The following is a 25,922-nucleotide window of genomic DNA, read 5'->3' on the forward strand; positions in this document are numbered from 1 at the left end:
CTATACCTCAGCCCTATTTTTTATTCTTTATTTTGAAACAGGGTCTCACTAAGTTGCAGAGGGCCTCACTAAGTAGCTGAGGCTGGATGTGAACTTGTGATCCTCCTTTCTTAGCCTCCCAGTTACTGGAATTACAAGAGGACACCACCAGGCCCGGCTGAATTTGAATAATTTTGAAGGAAAAGATGATTCTGTTGATTATTAAATGGATTCATGTCACGTTGTTCTCTATCAGTAGTCTATATTTAAAGATATAAATGTATCTCTTTATGTAATCAAAGGTATGCATTCTTCTGTTCTAGATATTCCAGTCCATGGTTTGATGGTACTGGGGATTGAATCCAGGGACATTTTACCTCTGAGCTACATCCCCAGCCTTATTTTATTCTCTAGCCCACATTATTATTTTCTGGATTACTTATTTATTATTTATTTATTTTTATGGTATTGGGGATTGAACCCAGGGGTAATCTGTCTCTTATCTATATCTCAGACCTTTTTATTTATTTATTTACTTTTTTGTGTGTGTGGCACTGGGTATTGAACCCAGGGGCATTCTATCTCCAACTTACACCCCTATTTTGGTTTTTTATTTTGAAATTGGGGTCTCACTGAGTTGCAGAGGGCCTCACTAAGTTGCTGAGGCTGGCCATGATTCTCTAATAAGTGGTTTCCAGTAAAATCCCCTTTTTCATTAACTTTTTTTTGCCTTTTATAATGGACATTATTTTGGTTTTATTTGTAACAATTAAAAAATTATTTAAAATAAAATTGCCCTGGAATGAGTAAAATTTTAGGTTATCTTGTTAAGTACATTTTGGCTACTTGATCTTATTAGTGATGAAGTGAGGTATTTATGGTTTATCTTTAGGGTTTTGTCTTCTTCACAAAATGAGTTTTTGTTTTATTTTGTACTTACAGTATTTCTATGAGCTACTTTTAAATCCATTTTGTGTGGAGATAAATAGAGGTAAAAATACAAATTGGAAAATATATTTAAATCCAGGGCTATTGTCTAATGGCTCACATAGTTTATAATTTTTAATACTGTACTATTAGTGTTATGAGTGAATGAGTATATGAACATTACTGCTAAAATAATTATCATGGTTAATTTGTGGAGCTCCCCTCAGAATCTAGAAATAAAAAGTACTCAGCGTTTATGGGTTATAGTACACGGTTACAATGAACTAATGTCCTGTGGGTTGTTTTTAATCCTTTTCTGTAGTTGTCCCCAGTTTTAACCAGTGAGGTTCATAGTGTTCGTGCAGGACGTCATCTTGCTACCAAGTTGAATATTTTAGTCCAGCAGCATTTTGACTTGGCTTCAACTACTATCACAAATATTCCCATGAAGGTAAGCATTTCTTTTTTCCTGCTAGTTTGAAAACTCTGCTTTGCTTTTAAATATGTGTTTGACCTATATTATTTATTTTAATTGAATCTTTACTTTTTCTCCCCATATCATATTTTCTGTTTTACTAGCCCACATTCAGTGTCTTTGACCAGGTCAGTAAATACTGAAAAGCAGCAAGAAAGGATCACAGAACAAAATGCTGTGTTTTATTTCCAAGAAGAACATGTTACATGGGATTTTTTTTAAAAAAATTCTGTTCTCACTGTTTGCATCAACATATAATCTGTATTTTAAATTATTTTTCTGTGATTCTTTTTGTGACAGCTTTGGTATTAGATTTTACTCTGTGTATTCCAGTGGATCTTTTGTTTTCTATATCTTTGTTCTTGGCCACCTATAAAGGTACTTATAGGTAACAAATCTAGCTAGGGAAAAATGGCTTACAAATTTCTAGTAGGTTATTACTCTGTAGTTTAACAGCCATAGATGTGAGTCCTTTGATTTTTCTTCTAGATTTTCTTCAAAATCTTTTGCTGTGTGTTTATTTTCATTATATAATCATTAAGTTGTCAAAGACCAGCGTAATTACTTATCCCGTAGAAGTTTCAGGTGCGTTGCTACTGAGTGGAATTGAATTTGTCTTGATTTTATCTAAAATACAAAGTAATTACTATTCTTAAAGGTTCCCATTGGTTTTCTTATCATGCAGTTTCAATTTTTTGCTTCTAGATCATGAACTTAATACTGTATGAGAAATGTCTTTTTTTTTTTTTTTTTTTTTTGGTAATACTGTGGATTGAACCTAGAGGCATTCTACCTCTGAGCTACATCCCCAGGTCTTTTTTTATTTTCATTTTGAAACAAGGTCTCGCAAGGTTGCTGAGGCTCTCTTTGAACCTGTGACCCTCCTGTTTCAGTCTCCCAAGAACTGGGATTACAGGTGTGCACCATCATGCCCAGCTTAGACCTTTCATTTTAATTTCCACTTTATTCCATTGGCTGGTTATTCACTAGAGATTTCAGACTTACTCTTGAAACCTTTTGGATGCAAAAGCAAATTAACAAGTAAGATAACATAATACTTTTAGTATACATAACTTTATGAGTTATAAAAAAGAACCATGAGGGTAACAAATGACTTACTTTTTTACTTTGACATTAGTGTGCTACTGGTGTGATTCTCTTTTCAATCATTGTCTTTTTTGGTAAATAGATAGTATTGAAATTCTTATTTACTATGTGAAAGTAAGTTTCTAAACTTTTTTTTATTAGTTTATATTTGCTGTTTTACACAATTAGTGTTTACCAATTCACTGTGGTATTTAAAGATGCTATTTCCTCTTTTTAACAACTATCTCTTTCAATTAAGGTAAATTATCTTTAATACATTTTGTTTATAAAAATTATTAGAAAGAATACATTTGGAGCAAAAAAATCCCCAAATTTCTCTGATATAATTTAATAAAAATCATTTTATTTTCTAATCTAAATAGAGCCAATATTTTTAAATGGAGTTAAAGTACTATTAAAAACTATTGCATCTTTAAGATGTTTGACTACAGTGCACCAATAAAAATATATTTAAAAATAAGATTGCATCTTTAAATAGATTACTTAGCACACTGTGCCATTTTAGCAAATTAGTGGTTGAATTATTTGACCAAAAGTAAACCAAAAGTAAAATGAATAATTTCATTATTTTGAAAGCAAAACCATCATGTTTAAATGTTTTAAATTTGCTTTAAGGAAGAACAACATGCTAACACGTCTGCCAATTATGATGTGGAACTACTTCATCACAAAGATGCACATGTGGATTTCCTGAAAAGTGGTGAGGCATTTGAAAGTACTGATTTTTGTAAGGTAGAATATAAGAAAACATACTAACAGCTCTTGAGAAGGTCTCCAGTAAATAAACCTGAATGACTTCAGTTCATCTGTCCATGGACTTAGTTGACAATATCATTCGTTAATGGCCATAGAACTGCTATTCTATAGCATTTACTTTTGAAAAGATTAGGGTAATAGAGCAAATATTGGGAAAGATGGTCATGTCTTTTCTCAAATTCCCAAGTTTTTTCAAACAAATCATAGTCATAGTTTCTCTCCTAGAGTCAAATGACCTTGGCAAAGAAAAAGAACAGAGCAGACCCAAAACCATGATAGACTTACAACTTGGCTGGATAAAAACTTTGAAATTTAAATTATTAAGCCAGATGAGGTGATATCTGCCTGTAATCCCAATACTTGGGAGGCTGAGCCAGGAGAATTGCTGGTTCAAGACTAGCCTCAGCAACTTAGACTCTGATCCAAATAAAAAATAGAAAGGCCTGGGGATGTAGCTCAGAGGTAGAATGTCCCTGAGTTCAAGTCCCAGTACTGAAAGGGGGGAAAGAAAAGAAGGGAAATCTCAAAATTATTTTAGTCAGTAGATCTCATCTTCCAAACCTATGATTTCAGTAACCATTTATCCCCTGGCTTAAGGGGGATTTGAAGATTTGAAGCAGGTCCCATATGTTTCTAGACTTCAGTTTACATGTTTATGAATTAAAGATCCTGGATTAGATGAGTTATAATGCTCCATCCAGTCCTAACGTTCAATGAAATCTTAATATTCAGAGGTCATTTTGAAAGCTTTTTCGCTTTAACGTTTAGCTAATCCCTTAGTATGTTTTCTTTGTAGATTGTGCTTTGAGAGAACTAAATCGTTGACTTTAATCATGTCGTATGCATCAACTATGAGGTACATTATGAACCAGTTGTAACCTGTTACATATCTATAGAATCTTGGAATTTACCTGTGGAGTAGCTAACAGGAGAAAAAATATTGTGATAACTGTTCTATTAATGTGTAAGAAAGGAACATAGAAAACTTGTTTTAAGAAATATAATTCATGAAAATTGCTAAGAACTTGTAAGATGATATCAATTTTTAGAATACTGATTTTTGAAACTTGGAAAAATGTTTAGAATTTTTTTTTTTTTTTTCGGTACTGGGGATGGAACCCAGGGGGATTCTACCTCCGAACTACACCCACAGCCCTATTTTTATTATTTACTTTTAAAACAGGGTCTCACTGAGTTGCAAGAGCTTCACTAAGTAGCTGAGGCTGTCCACGAACTGTGATCCTCCTGTCTCAGCCTCCCAAATGCTGGGATTGTAAGCGTGTGCCACCACACCCAGCTAGAAATATTCTTGGTAATATAAAATATTACTCTAAAATAGTTGTTAACTGGACTTGCAGTTGTGTGTGTTAACACATGGTCATCGTGTGTAAAAATGCTATTGTAGTAATATGTGGGAATGCAGAGGAGGCTGCACACAATTGTGCCTCTAAGAGTTAGTCAAGTGTCACTGAGGAGGTGACAGTAGAGCTGTGAGTAGTGGGCTCACAGGTCAGCCCAGGTGTCTGCCCTGGACTCCAGGTGACACAGCTGACTGCCTGCCTGAGGCCTGGAACTGTCCCTCAGGCACCTCTGACTCAGAGTGCCCAGAGCAGCTTCATGAGCTTCGCCCCTTGAACTGGTCTTCTGACAGTGCCTCTCTCAGCGAATGGCCCAGCTGTCTTTGTAGTTATATAAGACAGACGCCTCTGCTTTCCAATTCTTCATCACATACTCTTTGGGGGGGGGGAGGGGTTTGCTGGGGATTGAACACAGGGGCATTCTACCTTTGAGCTACACTCCAGCTTTATCATCATCATCATCAATCATCATCATCATCACTATTATTTTGAAGCAGGGTCTTGCTAGGTTGCTGACAGCCTCACCAAGGCTGGCTTCAAGCCTGCAATCCTTTTGTCTCAGCCTCCCAAGTGAGTACCGGGATTGCCAGTGTGTGCCGGCTGCCTGGCCTCAGCAATTTAGTGAGACTGTCAGCAACATAATTAGACCCTGATTCAAAACAAAAACGAAGGGCTGGGGTGTAGCTTGTAGGTAGAATGCCCATGTTCAATCCCTAGTACCACCAACAAAAAAAATTAGGAATCAGTGTAATTACTTGTACGTTTTAAATTTGTAAGCCTTTCTCTGAATATTTATGCTATTTTATCACTTAATGGTGCAGACAAAGAGGAACCCTGTAGATACTTAAGATTTTTTTTTTTATTACCTTTTTGCATAGTGACCTGAAAAAATCTGGAAAAAAAATTAGAGGGAAATTACATGTGTGTGTGCACACGATCGCGTGCGTGTGCGCATGCGTTAAATCCTGGACATTCTACCTCTGAGCCATACCCCCAGCCTCATTTTAGTTTTTATTCTGAAACAACTAAGTTGCTGAGGCAGTCCACAAAACTCTTTCTGTTTCAGCCTCCTAAGTACTGGGATTATAAGTATGTGCTACCATGCCTGGCTTACATATTATCTTTTTTTTTTTTTTAAGGTACTAGGGATTGACTCTGGGGCATTCTACCTTTGAACTACATCCCCAGCCCTATTTTTAGTATTTATTTATTTATTTATTTTTGGTGGTATTGGGGGTGGAATCCAGGGGCTTTCTACCTCCCGGCTATACTCCCAGACCTATTTTATACTTTATTTGGAAACAGGGTCTTACTAAGTTTTGGAGGGCCTAAGAAGCTGAGACTGGCCCCAAACCCATGATCCTTCTGTCTCCGCCTCCTAAGTACTGGGATTATGAGTGTGTGCCACCATGCCCGGCTTACATATTACATTTAATCATAGCTAATATTCAACTTTATTTGACATCTTCCTAGGAGACTTTGCAGAAAAATGTTTTCCTGGAGGAATTTTCTCTTACAGAGCTTGAACTCCTTTTTAAATTCCGCATAAACAAGTTAATTTGAAGTGTGATCTATTTAGTAATGCTAATGTTTCTCTGGCGTATTTTTAAAGGTGATACTCACTCAGGTGGCAGCAGTAGAGAAGGCCCGTTTAAAGAAACAATAACATTAAAGTGGTGCACACCAAGGACAAATAACATTGGTATGTATTTTAAAACAATTGAAAGAAAAGAGCAAATCTAAAGGTTCTCCAAGTAGTATGTAGAGATCAGTTAATTTTGTTTTGAATTTTTGTTTTTCATTGTTTCAAGGCTCAGTAAGCAAGTTTTGTTCTTTGATTGTGAGAATATTTCTTCATATTCCTCAAATCTGTGTTTTCTTCTATTTCAGAATTACATTATTGTACTGGAGCTTATCGAATCTCACCTGTAGATGTAAATAGTAGACCTTCTTCCTGCCTTACTAATTTTCTTCTAAATGGTAATTCTTTTAATGGTTTTGACTGGGTTGTTATAAGTGAAATCATTAATGAAATATGAACTCTGGATAGCTATTTATGTCAGTTTAGTCTAGCCATTTATTTGCCAAAACTGTATTACACTTATAAGTTGGAAATACCCTTTAGCAGTTTTACTAAGGTTTTATTTATTTATTTATTTATTTATTTATTTATTTTCGGGTCTGGGGATAGATCCCAGGGACATTTGACCTTTGAGCTACACCCCCTGCCCTATTTTTTAACCAGGTCTCACTGAGTTGCAGAGGGCCTCACTAAGTAGCTGAGGCTGTCCTTGAACTGCGATCCTCCAGTCTCAGCCTCCCGAATGCTGGGATTACAAGCATGTGCCATCACGCCCGGTAGGATTTACTAAGGTTTTAAAATAATAGATCTTATGTCTGACTTTCAGACTACTGTTTGTAAGCAAGTTTTATTTAATGTATTTTTATAAGTCTAAATTATTGAATTCCATTTTTTAAATTTTAAAAGCTCCTTTGGTAATTCTTACGATCCAGCAGATTTTAGAACCATTAATCTAAAAAGTTTGTCTTTATCATAAGACCAGTTCTTATGTTAAGGACAGCTTGATTATCAAACTGTAAAATCCAGATTTTTTTGAATGTTTGGACCTGTGAAATATTAGTTATGATAATCGTGTTGGTAAGGAGACAGTGAATTGAGCTATGCCCTCTCCCCAGTTGTTTTATAGCAGTGATAACCTGAGCACTATCCAGTAGTTGTCTTTCTTTTCTTTGTGAATATCCAGGAGAGAAATCTTACATGAACTTGAAACTGAATGAACCCATATATCCAAACATACCAGAAACCATTATATTTGTTATGGAAGATTGTCCAAATTATTGTGTTAATCTGGAGTATGTTACAGTTAACTAAGGCTAAATTTTAGTAACCAAAATGAAGATACATTAATTAGTAATGCTGGTTTAAAATACGAGTATCAATTTTTTTTTTTGGTGGTACTGGGGTTCCTGGAAGCCCTTCTACCTCCGGGCTACACTCCCAGACCTATTTTTACATTTTTATTTGGAAACAGGGTCTCCTAAGCCAGCACGCGCTGCTGGCTTCGAACCTGCATGATCCTCCTGTCTCTGCCTCCCAAGCACGGGGATTACAAGCGTGTGCCACCACGCCCGGCTATGAGGTTCAATTTTAAAAATGAAAAAAGTCTAGACATAAATCTTAATGGAATAAATAAAGCTAATTGAACTTTATTGCTGATGGTATTATCTTGCTTTTGACAGGTCGTTCTGTTTTATTAGAACAACCACGAAAGTCAGGTTCCAAAGTCATTAGTCATATGCTTAGTAGCCATGGAGGAGAGATTTTTTTGCATGTCCTCAGCAGTTCTCGGTCCATCCTAGAGGATCCACCTTCAATTAGTGAAGGATGTGGAGGAAGAGTGACGGACTACCGGATCACAGTAAGACTTTAATATCTATACATTTTATGTTTTTAATCTGTTATCAGTTAGCAAGTAGTTACTAAGTTTGGTTAATATGCTTATTTTTTTAAAAGAGGTTTGAAAGAAGTTAAATTTTTTTTAACTCTATTTTTTTTAACTCTATTTATTTATTTATTTATTTATTCATTTATTATTGTGGTACTGGGGATGGAACCCAGGGGCATTCTACCTCTGAGCGACACCCTCAGCCCTATTTTATTATTCTTTATTTTGAAACAGGGTCTCACTGAGTTGCGAAGGGCCTAAGTAGCTGAGGCTGGCTTAGAACCTGCGCAATCCTCCTGCCTCAGCCTCCCAAATCCTGGGATTACAAGCGTGCCCACCACACCCGGCTGCACTCTTTTCATTTATACCGGGGATAGTCACACCTCTGAGCTACATTTCCCGCCTTTTTAAAATTTTTTTTATTTTGAAACAGAGTCTCACTAGGTTGCTGAAGGTCTTCCTAAGTTGCTGAGGCTGGCCTCAAACCTGCAGGCATGTGCCACTGCATCCAGTGAAGTTAATTACTTATTATTTTAAGTAGGTAAATTTCCTATAGTACTTGTTTAAAAGATCTATTTATCACTGTGTAGTCTTCTGTAATAGGAATTCAGTGAGAAGTATTTGGCTTCCACTTAGAAGTATCTGAGTTATACTGACACACTGGGATTTTAGAGAACGTAAATTCACCTGAAGTAATACTCTAGATGATATTTATTTATTTATTTGTTTGTTTATTTATTTATTTATTTATTTATTTATTTATTTATAACTGGGAAATGAACCCACGGGCATTCTCCTCTGATCTGTACCCCCAGCCATTTTTATTTTTTTTTTTAAAACAGGGTCTCAGGTTGCTGAAAGTCTCACTACTTGCTAAGGCTAGTCTTGAACCTGTGATTCCCCTGTCTCTACCTTCCAAGTACTGGTATTACAGGTGTGGGCACCTGGCTTTGTAGTTTAATTATAATAATTTAAAACGGCAAACAGAAACATACATACATGTGTTGGGGGTACTGGGGATGAACACAGAGGCATTCTACCTCTGAGCCTACACCCCAAGCCCCATTTTATTTTGAAATAGGGCCTCACTGAGTTGCTTAGGTTGGTCTTGAACTTTCTATCTCGGCCTCCCAAGCACTGGGATTAAAGCGTTTGCTATTATGCCTGGTCGGCAAGTAGAAACATTTGAATATTTGAATTGCTACTATTTGGAAATAACACCAACTTTTATTTTATTGGGAAGAACATACCAAAAAATTGTATTTTTGGTAAAAATTCTGTTGCTCTGATTCTCATATTTTATTTTTCTTCCGCTTTTCCTACTTGGTATTTTGTTACTGTCTAGTTTTTGAAGCAGTTGTGAAAATTAAATGTGATTTTGTCTATAAATATGCTTTATAAACCACAGAGTATTAAATATGCTTCAAATAATTGTTTTTGTGACTAGGCTTTCTTTTTGAAAAAAATTTCACATCTTGCTTAATAAGGAGAAAGTGGGAAAGTTATAGCTTACAGACATCTAAAAACAAAACCAAACAACTGTAAATTACCTGTAATTCCATCATGCAAAGATAACTTCTGTTTACTTTCTTTTTGGTGGTGTAGGGGATTGAACCCAGAACACTACATCCAAGCTGCACCGCCAGACCTATTTTATTTTTATTTTGAAACAGTCTAACTAGGTTGATGAGAGTCTCACTACTTGCTGAGACTGTCCTTGAACCTACCAGCCTCTTGTCTCAGCCTCCCCAATACTGGGATTACAGGTGTGTGCCACCATGCCCAGCCTCCTGTTAACATTTTGATGTTATGCTAAGGTAGTTTTTAAGTAAACAATTGGTCTTCTAATGTTAAATAATTTATTCTTTTATAGATAGAAAAAGGTTAAATTATAGGAGTAAAATAAAATGAATATTCCTGTGTTTATATTTAAGGCTTTCTTAATTTGCATTGTATGAAGTATGATAGGTTTCAAATTTAAAAAAAGTAGTAAGGTGGCTGGCTGTCCTTATGCTTTGTTCAAAGCACAGGAGAGAAGACATAAAAAAAAACAGACTATTACATGTAATCCATACTGAAACATTAGAGATAGTTTCTAATTTTATCTTATTTGGTTATTATTAGGATTTTGGTGAATTTATGAGGGAAAACAGATTAACTCCTTTTCTAGACCCCAGATATAAAATCGATGGAAGTCTTGAGATCCCTTTGGAACGAGCAAAAGATCAGTTAGAAAAACACACCCGTTATTGGCCTATGATTATTTCACAAACCACGATTTTCAACATGCAAGCGGTAAGTGTTAGTTTCACTTTTCTTCTTCATTACATATATATTCTTTGTAGAAACAAATAGAAAATCTATAATTTATACTGTTTCTCAAGCAAAGAATGAAATATCTGAGTTTGCCATAGTTAAAAAATTAGTAATTGAGAGCCAAAGTAATAATTATAGGTTCCTTCACCAGTAATCTTTAGTCAGTTTTAAAATTAAGTACTGCCTGGATGCTTTGATACTTGTTTTTTTAAAAACAGGTTTTCTTTTTAAAATTTTAATAGGTAGTTCCATTAGCCAATGTTATTGTGAAAGAATCTTTGACAGAAGAAGATGTGTTAAACTGTCAAAAAACAATATACAACTTAGTTGATATGGAAAGAAAAAATGATCCTCTACCTATTTCCACAGTTGGCACAAGAGGAAAGGGCCCTAAGAGGTAGGGGTTTTTTTCTTACTTTATACATCACATTTACTTGATGCATATTGTTTAAGATAATTTACTCTTCATCTAAATTATATTTGAGGGTGTGTATATGTGCACGTGTATGTATAATGGAGATATAAAATAGTAGGCATGGGTACATTATAATTTTGATTTACACCATTAGCTCTCTATCTAGTGAGGACAGAAGTCCATATTTATTTTCTTTTACTTTACCGGTTTCAAGTAAAACTTCAATATTATTTAATGCTAAGTATTATTTAAAGAGTATTTCTGAGAATATTCTTTTAAATCTTTGCTGCAGAGATGAGCAGTACCGTATCATGTGGAATGAATTGGAAACCCTTGTGAGAGCCCACATCAACAACTCGGAGAAACACCAGAGAGTGCTGGAATGCCTGATGGCCTGTCGGAGCAAGCCCCCGGAAGAGGAAGAACGAAAGAAACGGGGAAGAAAGAGGGAGGACAAAGAGGACAAATCAGAGAAAGCAGTGAAAGAGTATGAACAGGAAAAGCCGTGGCAGGACTCGGAGAGGTGACTGCGTGGTGCTTTTGGTGTTGTGTCACATTCTGCAGATAGTACATTCAAACTTCCCAATATGCGTTTATTCATTTTATAACTAAGTGTATCATTCTTGGCTCTAGAAGATCATTCTTCAACTTAAAAAATAAGAGTTTTACTGTTGGGCAAAGATGGTATTAATTTTTCCTAATTAGCTTCTGAAAATCATAATGTATGTTTGGTATCAGTATGAGCTTTATGCAGTAAGAATTTCAAAAGCATAATTTTATTCTTTTCAACAAATATTTCTACATATCATGTACCAGGCGTTTGGCACAAGATCCTTGTCCTGGAAGGGCAGAGTGTTACGGTAAAACCAGGCGAGCTCATCAGTGATCGCAGTGTGAAAAGTAATATAACATTTGGCCCAGGATCCCCTGGGAGCATTGAGGAAGAGCAGAGAGTCCTAATTCTGAAAACATTCCTCAGTAGTACGCTCTTTTCCCTTAGCTTCTGATTCATATAGTGATGTCAAGGTTGAATTTAAAAAAAAAAAAAAAACAGAAAAAGAGCCGGGCGTTGTGGCACATGCTTGTAATCCCCACGCTTGGGAGGCTGAGACAGGAGGATCTCTCAGGTTCGAAGCCAGCCTCAGCTGGTTTAAGAGACCCTGTTTTCAAATATATAAAAATAGGTCTGGGATATAGCCCGGAGGTATAAGGCCCCTGGATTCCATCCCCAGTACCACCAAAAAAAAAAAAAAAAACACCAGAAAAAGGAATAAAGACTTATAATGTAAAAATATTCTATCAGCTGGCTACATCTTTTACCACCTTGGCAGACAGACAACTCGATAAATATTATAATGGCATTGTAGTAAGTCTCTTAAAAACAAAACTTTTTATTATGGAATTTTCAAACCTAAACACTAGTAGAATAAATAGATACCCATTGACTACCTTAGCAATTATCAATTCATGGCAGATTTCAGTTCATATATATATAATATACATCCACCATCTTCACCGTCTTCCCCACAGGAATATTTTGAAGCTAATTCTGGGAGTCATTTCATCCATAAATCAATAGGACATTTTTATTTGCTTCGACTTTAGAAGTTTACTTTTCTTAGGGCTCCTGGGCTCCTGAAACAAAATTGACTCCGTGTAAGAAGAGGAAAAAAATTGAGCACCAGCCGATGTTCACGTCCACCTCGATTCATTTTGAAAGTGTCTTGTTCCCTGATGAAAGTCAACAAAAGCTTGGCGTAGCACATACAGTATTTCATCTCTTTAAAATCATCAAGTATCTGCTGAATATTATATTATTTCTTACCTTTTTAATGTAATTTTAGTTTTCCTCTAGTTTTTCCTATTTTCTGGATGACTAATCCCTGGATTATTGCATTATTATTATGAAGAAAAAGAGAGATTTGTGTTAATCCATTAAGTTCTCTTACGTAATTTTAGATTGAAATTTCTGATGAGCCCCTAAGTTTATTTTGTGGCATCTGTTATCTTTTATAAAGACTGATATGCAAAGATAGTTTCATTCTCGAATCATTTGTAGACTTCTCAGTGTTTTAACTTGACATTTCATCCTTTATCTCCCTAAAAGATTAAAAGGAATCTTAGAACGTGGAAAAGAAGAGTTGGCTGAAGCTGAGATTATTAAAGATTCACCTGATTCCCCAGAACCTCCGAACAAAAAGCCTCTTATTGAAATGGATGAAACCCCACAAGTGGAAAAATCAAAAGGTAAGGTACAACCGTGGTAACTCTGTATAAATTGTTCCAGTTAAGCCTTATTCATTCATTCATTCTTTCTTTCTTTCATTCTTTCATTTGTTTGTTTGTTTGGTTTTGGTGGTACTGGGGGTGGAACCCAGGGGCTTTAATTTATTTGGAAACAGAGTCTCTACTAAGTTGCTGAGAGCCTCACTAAGTTGCTGAGGCTGGCTTCGAATCTGTGCGATCCTCCTGTCTCAGCCTTCCAAGCGCTGGGATTATAAGTGTGCACCACCATGCTCAGCTAGTTAAGCCTTATTTACTTAATAATGTGTGTATGAGGAAGAGCTATCAGCTATTCTGTGTGCTAGGTTGTTGAAGACACACTGTTCACGCCTAAACTCTTATTGAACTCAGGGAAAAATATAACACTTATTTGTTGATATATTAAAGTGTGATTTGAATGAGCTTAAATGAAGGTGTTGCTATAAACTATTTTCACTGTAAAACTTTGAATCTCTTATTTATAGGTTGAGAAGTTTAATTTTCTCTTGAAGGAATTCTAGGCATTAAAGATATGACTCGGGATTGAGAGCTTCTGAAGCCATTCTAGGTCTTAGTGATCTTGAGGGTATACTAGGCTTAGTCTTTTCAGTGTACATGGGAAATGGTATGCCATCATCAAACTGATGTTCTGCTGCTGTGCCTCTTCTCAGGCATCAAATCCTTGGAGCTAGCCAGGTAACCATACCTGGCAACTTATTCTGGGCTTGTTTGGTTTTTTTGTTTTTGTTTTTTGTTTTTACTTCTGTTATGGCATATATATTGTGATACCTGTTACATTCTTCAGTTTACTTGTTTCTTTGAAGTTAGAATCTGAGCCACTCTTGAGGTCATAAGAGAAAAAACACATATTAGTTTAAAAAAAAAAGAATAAATGATAGTGTCTTCATAGGATGGTTTTATGTAGCCCAAGAATGATTATTGTCACAAATACCCACTCTTCCTTCTCATTTAACTTTCAACTTAAATATCTTCAAGGAAGAATTTTCTGACTTCCTTTCATAATTAAGCCTGGTGTTGGTCTTTGTTCTTTCATTGCATGCTAGGATTGTTGCTCTGGTAGCACTTACGAGTACCACATTAGTCTGGCATGGTGATGCACACCTGTAATCCCAGTACTTGGGAAGCTGAGACAAGAGGATCACAGGTTCTAGGACAGCTTAGCAAGTTGTGAGACTCTCATCAATCTAGTGAGACCCTGTTTCAAAATAAAGAATTAAACAGGGCTGGGGATGTAGCTTGGAGGTAGAATGCCTCTAGGTTCAATCCCCACCCCCATACACACACACAAAGAGCACTGCACTGACATTGCTTCTCAACATCTTGTGCCTACTACTAGCCTGAAACATTTTAAGGGTAGGATTGTTTTTATTTTTATTTTTTTTATTTTTTGGTGGTACTGGGGTTTCTGGAAGCCCTTCTACCTCCAGGCTACACTCCCAGACCTATTTTATTTTTGGAAACAGAGTCTCTTAAGCCAGCACCGCTGGCTTCAAACCTGCGTGATCCTCCTGTCTCTGCCTCCCAAGCACGGGGATTACAAGGGTGGGCCACCACTCCCAGCATGGGTTTGTTTTTAATTTGCTATTATGTTACTACCACCCAACACAGTCCCTGGTCCACTTCTACTATGAGTTCAGTTATTTGCTGAATGAATGAGCAAATAAATTAATATGTAATAAGTTTAGATGGGGGAAAAGCAGACTATAAATTCATATATACTGTGATCTCAGTTTTTGTTTTTGTTTTTTTTAATGTTGGTGTTTGCTTGCGTTTTGCATTACAGGGGATTGAACCCAGGGACATTCTATCTCTGAGCTATACCCCAGTCCCATTTTTTATTCTTTATTTTGAAACAGGGTCTCACTGAGTTGCAGAGAGCCTCACTAAGTAACTGAGGCCGGCCACGAACCACAGCCCTCTCAGTCCTCCTGTCTCAGCCTCCCAGGTACTGGGATTTCAAGTGGCAACCACTACACCTGGTCTTAAAAAAGTTCTTATATACATATATACTAGTTAATCACTTACATGTGTTATCAGCTATCTATTAAATTAAATGGATTAGATGGGCATGGTGACACACACCTATAAGCCCAGTTCTTGGAAATCTGGGACAGAAGGTTCAAGGCTAATCTCATAGCAACTTAGTGACACCTTGTTTCAAAATAAAAATAAAATAGGGCTGGGAATATGACTGAGAGGTAGAATACCCTTGGTTTCAACCCCCAGGATCATACACACACAAAATAAAGTTAAATGAATACCTAATGCTGTTCACCGTGGAACGCTGTACAGATGGCCTATATGGGAAGCGGTTTGATCACAAATCAACTACTTCCCCCGATGCTTTCCATTTAGACTGACACTTGGAAAGCATTTTTTTTTCTTTTATTCTATTATAAAGCCTAACTCATCTGTCTCTTCTGGCCTGCAGCGTATCTGGACCTTTTATTATACCTTAGTTTCATCTGCTTCAGAAAATTACTTTCCAGACCCCGCCAAAGTAAACTTTGTGCCTCTTGTATACCTGCTCTTCAGATTGGACTGTTCCACATATACCTCTATAGATGTAGTAAAACTCTAGTCACCTTTCTTTGTATGATGCAGTAACAGAAAAACGTAGAATGTCATTTAGCTGATAAAGATTGGCATTGATTAAAAAGACTAAAATATTTACAGTTGTTAGAGCAAGCGGTATTATGAAAGATTTTAGGTGCTTCTTCATGTGTCTTATGTTTTCTAAATTTAATAAACATTTGATTATTTTGTAATAAGACAACTCAAATAATTTTATTTTACTTCTTAAAAATTGATATACAGTAATATTAGCTTTTTGATAAGTAGTTCTGTGAATTTAAACACTGTATAAAGTTATAGAACAACTTCCACCACAGTCAGGGCATAGGACAGTCTACCCCAAAGGATTCTCTCTCATCCCTCCTTCGTAGCCACCGACACTGCCCGTATGCCCAGTCCCCTGGTAACCACGGTTGTGTTCTCTCTTTCTATAATGGTGCCTTTTTCAGTGTTACAAATGCAACTAAATATGATGCTGCCTTTCAGGTTTGGCTCCTTTCACCTGGCACGTTCAAGACTGAGCTGAGCTTTGTGTGCTGCGTGGCAGTTGGTTCTTTTTCTTTCATTTATTCATTAGGTGTATACCTAACTTCTTGGGAAACTACCACTTTGCATCCACACCGGCAGTGTGTGAAAGTTCCAGTTGTTCTGCGTCCTTGTCCGTGTATGCTCTTGCCAGGGTTGTTTTTGTTTTAGCTATCTGATAGGTATCGAGTGAGAATCTGGCTTTTAAATTCCCATTTCTTGCATGACTAACGATGGTGTGCCTCTTTTCATTTTATTTGCCACCTGTATGTTTTCTTTGGTGTTGGGTCCGTTCAGATAGCTTGTCCATTGTAAACTAAGTTCTTATTTTTTGTAATGGTTGAATTTTGAGAGCTTTTTATTCTAGAACTCCATTTATTTTTAGAAAGCCCTTTATCAAATATGTCATTTGCAAATATTTTCTTCCAGTGTCTTGTTTTGTTAATGGTGAATTTTACAAAGTGGAAATTTCTGGTTTTGATGAAGTCACATGTTTCAGTTTTTACTTTTGTGATGCTTTTGGTATTATATGTTATAAATCTAATTCAGAGGCACAATGGAATCCTACAATTTTAGGTTTTACATCTAAGCCATGATCCATGTTGAGCTATTTTTATATAAATTACAAAATATGTCATTTTTTTTTTCCTTTTGTCATACTGGAAATTGAACTCTGCGCTATATCCCTGCCCTATTTCTTTTTTTTTTTTTTTTTTCAGTGCTGGGGATTGAACCCAGGGGCATTTTAGCTCCAAGCTACACCACCAGCCCTATTTTTTATTTTGAAACAGGGTCTCACTGAGTTGCAAAAGGCATCACTAAATAGCTGAGGTTAGTCGCGAACTCTGATCCTCCTGTCTCAGCTTCCCAAATGCTGGGATTACACCACCATGCCTGGCTCTCCTACCTTTTTTTTTTTTTTTTTTTTTTCCAGGTCTGGGGATGGAACCCAGGGGCATTCGACCTCTGAGCTACACCCCCTGCCCTATTTTTTATTCTTTATTTTGAAACAGGGTCTCAGTTGCGGAGGGTAAATAGCTGAGGCTGTCCATGAACCACAATCCTCCTGTCTCAGGCTCCAGAGTGCTGGGATTACAAGCATGCGCCACCATGCTTAGCTCTGTACTTATTTATTTATTTATTTATTTATTTATTTATTATTTATTTATTTATTTATTTATTTTTAAACAGAGTCTTACTAAGGTGCAGAGGCTGGCCTTGAACCTGTGATCCTCCTTTCTCAGCTTCCCAAGTGCTAATATTACAGATGCGTCCCATCATGCCAGGCTTTGTTCTTTTCCCTTTTTATCTCGGGGAGGGTGAATTTAGCGGGCCTGAGGTTATTATCATTAGAAAGCTTGCGTGCAAGTTTGGCCCTTGGCTGGTGTTGTCTTTTGAAACATTTTGTAGATGAGGAAGTAACTTTGCCTTGCGTTTGTACTTAACAGCAGCTTTCCTTTTGTAAGTCTACAATTTGGGTTGTTGTGGTTAGGCAGAGAGTGCCTACATAATCAGCCCACAATAAAATCCCTGTACTCTAGTCTCAGTCTTTCCTGGCAGAAATAGTGTCTGCATGTGATTCTATTTTCCTCTAGAGGGAGTATGTGCTCTGTGTGACCCTCACCTGAAGGCAGAGAACCCGGGAAGCCTGGGAATGGGTTCCTCTGGTCTGCCTAATTCGTCTTCTCCCCTTACTAATCTGGCTGTGCATCCTTACTCTGTTGCTGTAAGAGTTCCTAGCCATGACTCTAACTTCATGTTTAGATACTTGAGTCCTTCAAACAGATCACTTGAACTAATGTGTAGTCTTGAGGACCCTAAAACATGTAGATTTTAGAGTATGAAAAAGATGCTACTGCCCTAATTGTGTAAACTGAATAATAGAATTAAAGGTAAGTTTGTTAATTTTGAAGTGATACATTTTTCTTCATTTTTTTCTCTTTTCTAATATTCACACCAGGGCCAGTATCTTTATTGTCCTTGTGGAGTAATAGAATCAATACTGCCAATTCCAGAAAACATCAGGAGTTTGCTGGACGTTTAAACTCTGTTAATAACAGGGCTGAATTATATCAACATCTTAAGGAAGAAAATGGGTTTGTGTTATTTATTTCAGAAAATTTTTATTAATTATATAGTGTCTTTAAAAAACTGCTTCTTTGTTGTGTTCAGCAATTTTTTATTACTGTTGTGAACTAATACCCGTTATCTGTAAAGAGAAAAAAAATTAATTTGTTTGATTCTTCATACTGATATGAAGCCCAATTATATTTATTATAACGCTGAAAGTATTTACTACTTACAGCATTATTTTTTCATTGCTTAGTAAGTATCAGAGGGAAATGTGTAGAGAATACTTAGGATGTAACACTGAATTTGTATAAAATAACAAAGGGAAAATATTTTTCTACCAAGTAATATAGTATTATAATACTTAGTATTAAAATGTAATAGATAAATCTCAAGTCTGATTAATCAATTTTTAAAAGAAATCTTAAAATGTATTGCTAAAGGAATTTCTTAGTGGAAAAAGAAAAATCCTTTACTAAATGGTAGAGATTGTTCCCTCATATTTTTGCTTGAAGAAGAAAGTGTGGTACAATAAAAATAAACAATGGTAGCCTTTGAAATGTGACCTTACAAAAGTCTCTTAATCTCTCCAAGCGCAACTAGTACACATCTGTAAGAGAAGCAGGTTGGCCTCACTGGAAGATCCAAATTTGGCTGTATTAGATTTTAATCTCTATGTGTAAGGTAGATAATTAAGTAGAAAATATAGAGATGACTAATGAGTGTTTAAATATGAACTTACCAATTCATATTTATCTCTTCTGTTTTTAGGATGGAGACAGCAGAAAATGGAAAAGCCAGCCGGCAGTGAGGAGTGACTGGAACTCAATTTAGTATATTGCAAAAATATTTTGGGCAGAATTTGATATAAGTACTTTTACAGTAAGATTGTATAGCTATGTTGCCTGGACTGGTTTTTACATTTTTAAAATATTTCAACAAATTGTCTTTTTGTACTAATTATATAATTGGCACATAAATCAAAAATTTGTCTTCCCAAAGCACACAAGTTTATTTTATGGTAAAAGATATTCCCTCTGGAAATGTTTTTAAGAAAAATTCTTAGGCTTCTCTTTGTCAAATAAAACTATTAAAATACCTGAAATACAAAATATTAGAGTGTTACTTTAGAGAAAAAGGTATTATTCATCTAATTACTGACAGTCTTTTTTTTTTTCTTTCTTTCTTTTTTGCGGTACTGGTCATGGAACCCAGGGGCATTCTACCCCCAGCTACAACCCCAGCCCTCTTTTTTATTCTTTATTTTGAAACAGGGTCTTACTGAGTTGCAAAGTGCCTCACTAAGTAGCTGAGGCTGTCCTTGAACCGCAATCTTCGGTCTCAGCCTCATGCCCGACTAATTACTGACAATCTTAAGAATTTTTTAAAAATTTGATCAAGTTAAGGTGATTTGTAGTATTTAATATAAAATCTGTCTGCATCATATAGTGAGCACTTTTTTTTAAGAACAAGTGTTTTGCTTATTTTTAATTATTTTGCCTGACATTTTAATAATTAATAATTAATTTTAATTATTTTGCTTCGGGTATATATGTGTATATTTCAGTCTTTCCATTCCTTGGAAATGTCATGGTATGTGTTTTGTGAACCTTATCCCCTGTGCTGTTTCATCTGGAAGCTCATAATAGGTTATTTCCATGTTAGATACTATTTCTAAGCTGGTCATTTTTCTTGAATGTTTATTGAGACAGGAAAAGCTCTTCATATCATTCATTTATAATAGAGTCTTAAGTCCAGAATTAGTGATTGCAGGAATCATCCCCATCGAGAACAAGTATGTGTGTGGTACTAGGGATTGAACCCAGGGGCATTCTACCTCTGAGCTTCTACCCCCAGCCCTATTTTTTATTTTTTATTTTGAAACAGGATCTAACTAAGTTTCAGAGGACCTCACAAATTGCACCACCATGCCCAGCTTAAACTTAGAAGACAAGCACTCGGTTACTTTTTATTTTGGTACTGAAGATTGAACCTCAGAGGCATTCTACCTCCAAGTTATAGCCCACCCGGATTTTGTTTCTTTCGAAACAGTGTCTCACAAAGTTGCCGAGGCTGGCTTTGAACCTGCGATCCTCTTGTCTCAGCCTCCCAAGTACTAGGATTACAAAGTGTGCCACCACATTGGGCACTCAGAGAACAAGTATATTTTTAATTATATTAAGAGATTCTGCTAAGTACATTTATTTTTGTACTTATAGATTAAAGCAGATTTTTTTCATTTCTCTTATGTGATATGTTTGACATACTATCATGTACAATCATAAATACTACAAAAATTTATTCTAAAAAGTCCCAGTGTGCTTGAATATTATTCAAAATCACCATATGGTATATACAGCCATCATTACAACTTCCATAGAATTATTAATGTATTGACTGTTTGACCTCCGAGCTATCCCTCTTTTTTATTCTTTTTGTTGTTGTTCTTGTTTTTGTTTTTTTGTGGTACTGGGGATGGAACACAGGGGCATTCTACCTCTGAGCTCCATCCCCAGCCCTATTTTTTTATTCTTTATTTTTTTAAACAGAGTCTCACTGAGTTGTAAAGGACTTCACTAAGTAGCTGAGGCTGGCTTTGAACCTGCTTAATCCTCCTGTCTCAACCTCCCAAATGCTGGGATTACAAGTGTGCGCCACCACACCCAGCTTTATTTTTTATTTTGAAACAGGGTCTCACTAAGTTGCGGAAGACCTCACTAAGTAGCTGAGGCTGTCCATGAACCACGATCCTCTGGTCTCAGCCTCCAGAATGCTGGGATTACAAGCCTGCACCACCACACGCAGCTGTGCTTGAATTTTTTAATACTGTACTTCTCTTTCTCACTTTACATTGAACTATAAGGTACCCTTATTTCAAGGCAAACGGTCTATAATTTGTGTGTATGTGGGGGATTGAATCCAGGAGCATTCTACCTCCAAACTATACCCTTAGACATTTTTTATTTTTGAAACAAGGTCTCATTTAGTGAGAGTCTCACTAAATTGCTGAGGTTTTCTTCAAACCTGTGATCTTCTTTCTCGACCTCTCAGGTACTGAGGTTATAGGCATGTGCCACCATGTTCAGCTCATTCTATAATATTTTATTTGAGATTGTTTGCTCAGGCATTGAGTTATTTGATTTCTGGCACATTTCAATTAAAACCATCAACATAATTGTACATATGTGGGAAACAAAGGAATCCACATACTAATCTGTTATGGAGATGCTGCTGAAGTGAGAAAATCTAGAAAATTCCATGTTATAAAGATCTAAAGCATTAGACTAGTTTTAGAGATCACTGGATCTGATTTTGTGTGTGTGTGTGGGGGGGGGTACTGGGGATGGAACCCAGAGGCTTTCTACCTCCGGGCTATACTCCCAGACCTATTTTTATATTTTATTTGGAAACAGAGAGAGTCTCACTAAGTTGCTGAGAGCCTCACTAAGTAGCTGAGGCTGGCTTCGAACCTTCGCGATCCTCCTGTCTCAGCCTCCCAAGCGCAGAAATTACAAGCGTGCGCCACCACGCCCGGCTACAGGATCTGAATTTAAATTTATGAAGTTTCATTCATAACTATTTCATGAGTAAAGACATAAGATTGAACCACATAAAGTTGCTATTTTGTATGTAAAATATAACTGAATATTGGCAATTTTGTATGGGTCAGTTTGACGGAATTGTCAAGTTAAATTTAACAGTGTATAATATTGAAATTTTCTTTTTCTTTTTTTTTTGTGGGTCTGAGGATGGAACCTAGGGGCATTCAACCTCCGGGCTACACCCCCTGCCCTATTTTTATTTTTTATTTTGAAACAGGGTCTCACTGAGTTGTGAAGGGCCTCACTACGTAGCTGAGGCTGCCCGTGAACCTCGATCTTCCAGTCTCAGCCTCCCAAATGCTGGGATTACAAGCGTGCGCCACCACGCCTGGCTTAGAAATTTCTTATTTGTAACATTTGAAATAAATTTCATCACAGTTCTCCATCATTAAAAAATGAGAAGATCTGAGAGAAAACGAGTTAAGTACCACTACAATTACTTTTATTTTAATTGATGGGGAAGGTAGTGGGGATTGAACCCAGGGGCATTCTAACTCCAAGCTACATCCCCAGCTCTTCATTTTTATATTTTGAAACAAGGTCTTGCTAACTTGCTGAGACTGTCCTCAAACCTTCCATCCTACTCTCTCAGCCACTCAGGTACTGGGATTACAGATGTGTACCACCGTGGCCAGCTTATAATTAATTCTTAATAAGGAGCAGGCTATTGGACAATAGATTATTTAAAATATTGAAAGGAAAAAATAATGTTCAATTTTTAAACACCAGCCAGGGTGGTGGCACACACCTGTAATCACACCGCACGAGAGGCTGAGGTAGGATGATTGCAAAGTTCAAGGCCAGCCTTGGCAACTTAGCAAGACCTTGTCTCAAAGTAAAAAGGGACAGAGGAGTAGCTCAGTAGTAGAGTGACCTGGTTCAGTTTCTGGTACTGCATAATAAGTTATTAAGTAAAAAATAAAAATACACTAAGCCCTGTGTATCCTTGTTTTCAACCAACCATGGATCAGAATATTTGGGAAAAACTTACATCTGTACTGAACATGTTCAGACTTCATTCTTTTTTCTTTTTTTTTATGGTACTGGTGTTCCTGGAAACCCTTCTACCTCCGGGCTACACTCCCAGACCTATTTTTATATTTTTATTTGGAAACAGGGTCTCTTAAGCCAGCACTGTTGGCTTCGAACCTGCGCGATCCTCCTGTCTCCGCCTCCCAAGCGCGGGGATTACAAGCGTGCGACACCATGCCCAGCCCAGACTTCATTCTTGCATGAATTCCTAAGTAGTAGAATATAACAGCTCTTTACATAGTGCTTTGGTTGTATTGGATATTACCCTAGAGGTGACCTAAAGTATATGGGAAGATGTATGTGGGTTCTATACAAATACTGCTGCATATTATGTAAGGGACTTGAGTACTTACAGTATTGATTGTCATGGGGGTCAACGGGGTCTTGAAACTAATCCTTCATGGATGCCAGGGGATGACTGGATATCACAAATTAGTCTAAATCAGGTTCAAAGACAGATTTGGGGATCATGTTTAAAGGGATAAAAGAGAACGAAAAACAGGAAGGTAAGAATAAAGAAGTGTGTTTAGTGGAGCTGTAAAAGTGTTCAGATGGCTGAGGATCAGGGCAACCAAGGTATTTAATATGCTAACCAAGATGCTGGTAATGCCTTCAGAAAACCACTTCTTTGAAATAAACATTAAGTTGCAATGATTAGTATATTACTAGAATGGAGCTCAAAGTAGATGATAATCAGTGTCAAGTATTTCATTCTGAAAAATGTCTTTGCCTGTTGTAGCTTGATAAATAGTCTGTTTTTAGGTCACTGTAATGACTTTGCTTATAGGCTAAAGATAAAATACAATAAATAAGCAAGGTTTGGTGGCACACACTTGTAATCCCAGTACTTGGGAGGCTGAGACTGGAGGATTGCAGGTTCAAGAACAGCCTCAGCAATTTAAACTCGACACCCTAGTACCAAAAAACCCACAAAAAATTAAAATGCAGTGAAAAGGTTAAGATTCCATAATTCTCTGCACATGCATAGTAGATGTGTGTGTGTGTGCGTGCATGTTTGGGAATTGAATTCAGGGCATTATACCTCTGAGCTACAACCCCATCTCCTTTTATTTTTGTTTTGAAACAAGGTCTCAGTAGGTTGCTGAGAGTGTCATTATGTTGCTGACAATGTCTTCAACCCTGCAATCCTCCTGTCTCAACCTCTGAAATACTGGGATTACAGGCATACACCACCACACTCAGCCATAGAAGACTTTTAACTCATTGCTGTATTTAATTAAGCATGACTCTATGCTGAGGGTGATAATGAATACCTTGAACTGGCAGTTTATAGCTTTTCACATTTAAAGATGTTATTGCCAGCGGAACTACTTGATTGTAAGAGAGGGTGCATTGCATGACTTGCTTAGGGTGATGGTGGCCAGGGCAACAAATCTACAACCGAGACTCTGGGCTTCCGAGAGCAAACAAGTGATTAGACTTTATCACAACACAAGGATGAGTTGTCATGCATCTTTTGACAGTTGATGCATTTAAATCAGCCTTGTTTCTCAATCAGTTGTTGATCACAGATTTCTGACCACTGCTGGCCTTGCCCGTGGTTAATGCGCTCTTACTCGAAATGGAATAGGAATTGCTGTTTTGGAAGCGGGGAAGTGGCTGCTCTGTTTCCGCGGCAGGGGTTGTTTTCTCTGTAAGGAGTCAGTGGTGCTCTGCTCTTCTCCATAACAGGTGAGGGTGGAACTTCACGCTCCAGAATGGGTGGTTTTGGAGTTTTAGCAGACCCATTTCTTGGTCAGTATTACTAATCAAGGTTCTCCCTTGAAACACCAGGAACAGGAACAAGAAAAGCATTACAGTTGTTAAAGAAGCAGTGTGACTGCTGCCACAATCAGGGTAAGTACGCTTTCCAACAAACATTTATCTCCTGTGTTAGATGAGGCTAGGACGCTGTTTCCAATTAACCACCCATCGTTTGGCTCCAAGGTAAGGTGGGGTCCACTACATGTGATGCTTCCAGTGGTGTCAATTCTGTACTCTCAACCAGGTAGGCAGAGTTTGGGTGGACATTTCCAACAGAGCTCCTTCGTTTAAACATTTCTTCCTGTATTTTCCAAAGAACTGCCATTGGCTAAACTTAAAGCCCTGTTATAGTAGGATGTGATAGTAGATCCTAGTTTCAGCGTAGTTCATGCAACTTGCTCGGGATTATTGGAATTTAGGCAGCAAGTTGAACGAAAAGCAAACCAGTCCCTTTTTTAAAAAATGAATGTGTAAGAGATTTTGTGCATAGAGTATAAGTGTGGCAGGGAGTACTTCTGGGAAGCTTCAACTCAGTGGTCAAGGCCTGGAATCAGTGGCACAAAGAATAAATTCCCGAGGGGAATATTGGAATCCAGTTCTACGGGATACCCATACAGTATTTGATGAGTTGTATCATGTTTACAACCTGCTTTCTGGAGGGTCTGAGGTATATTCATTTGCTGTTTTTTTGTTTTGTTTTGTTTTGTTTGGTGGTACTGGGGTTCCTGGAAACCCTTCTACCTCTGGGCTACACTCCCAGACCTATTTTTATATTTTTATTTAGAAACAGGGTCTCTTAAGGCAGCGCCACTGGCTTCGAACCTGCGCGATCCTCCTGTCTCCGCCTCCCAAGCGCGGGGATTACAAGCGTGCGCCACCACGTCCAGTGTTCATTTGCTGTTTTTTAACTGCATGACAGATGAGTTGAGTTGCCATCTTCCTGATCATAGGATATGTCAGGAGGGATTGGGCAGTTAAGTCTGTCCAGAGCTGTTGTCAACTGTGAGATGGCTGCAGATCTTTCCAGAGAGAATGGAACAGGGACACTCCATTTACTGAGAAATACTGTCATTGACAGTAGTGCCTCTGAAGGTCTGGTTAGCTCTTATTGCCTCAGACTGAGGAGCGACAAAAATGAGAGCACTTGGGGAATTAAAGGAGGGCTTGTGAATGTTAAGCTTCACTATTGGACGCTGAAAGGTGAAACAGGTTGCTTTTGTATTTTTGTTCAATGGATTAGGATATACCTCTGGAGAGTCTAATTTTCTTACT

At 37.1% G+C, this 25,922-nt stretch overlaps 1 protein-coding gene across 2 annotated transcripts in view; it reads left to right on the plus strand.

Moving 5' to 3' along the window:
* INTS13 (integrator complex subunit 13) overlaps nt 1-19,063 on the plus strand; it is a gene marked incomplete at both ends in the record, with an annotated part of 31,134 nt that extends 12,071 nt beyond the window's left edge. For both annotated transcript variants that reach the window (XM_080706308.1, XM_080706309.1), the window contains 11 exons: nt 1,229-1,357; nt 3,104-3,188; nt 6,215-6,304; nt 6,493-6,582; nt 7,864-8,042; nt 10,194-10,364; nt 10,628-10,782; nt 11,093-11,323; nt 12,908-13,047; nt 18,143-18,278; nt 19,024-19,063. In XM_080706308.1, the coding sequence (XP_080562434.1) occupies nt 1,229-1,357; nt 3,104-3,188; nt 6,215-6,304; nt 6,493-6,582; nt 7,864-8,042; nt 10,194-10,364; nt 10,628-10,782; nt 11,093-11,323; nt 12,908-13,047; nt 18,143-18,278; nt 19,024-19,063 (1,446 nt within the window). The remainder of the gene's footprint in view (nt 1-1,228; nt 1,358-3,103; nt 3,189-6,214; nt 6,305-6,492; nt 6,583-7,863; nt 8,043-10,193; nt 10,365-10,627; nt 10,783-11,092; nt 11,324-12,907; nt 13,048-18,142; nt 18,279-19,023) is intronic.
* Between the last annotated feature and the right edge of the window lie 6,859 nt (nt 19,064-25,922).

Source organism: Muscardinus avellanarius, assembly GCF_963383645.1.
Source record: "Muscardinus avellanarius genome assembly, chromosome: 11".
NCBI classification, from domain to species: domain Eukaryota; kingdom Metazoa; phylum Chordata; class Mammalia; order Rodentia; family Gliridae; genus Muscardinus; species Muscardinus avellanarius.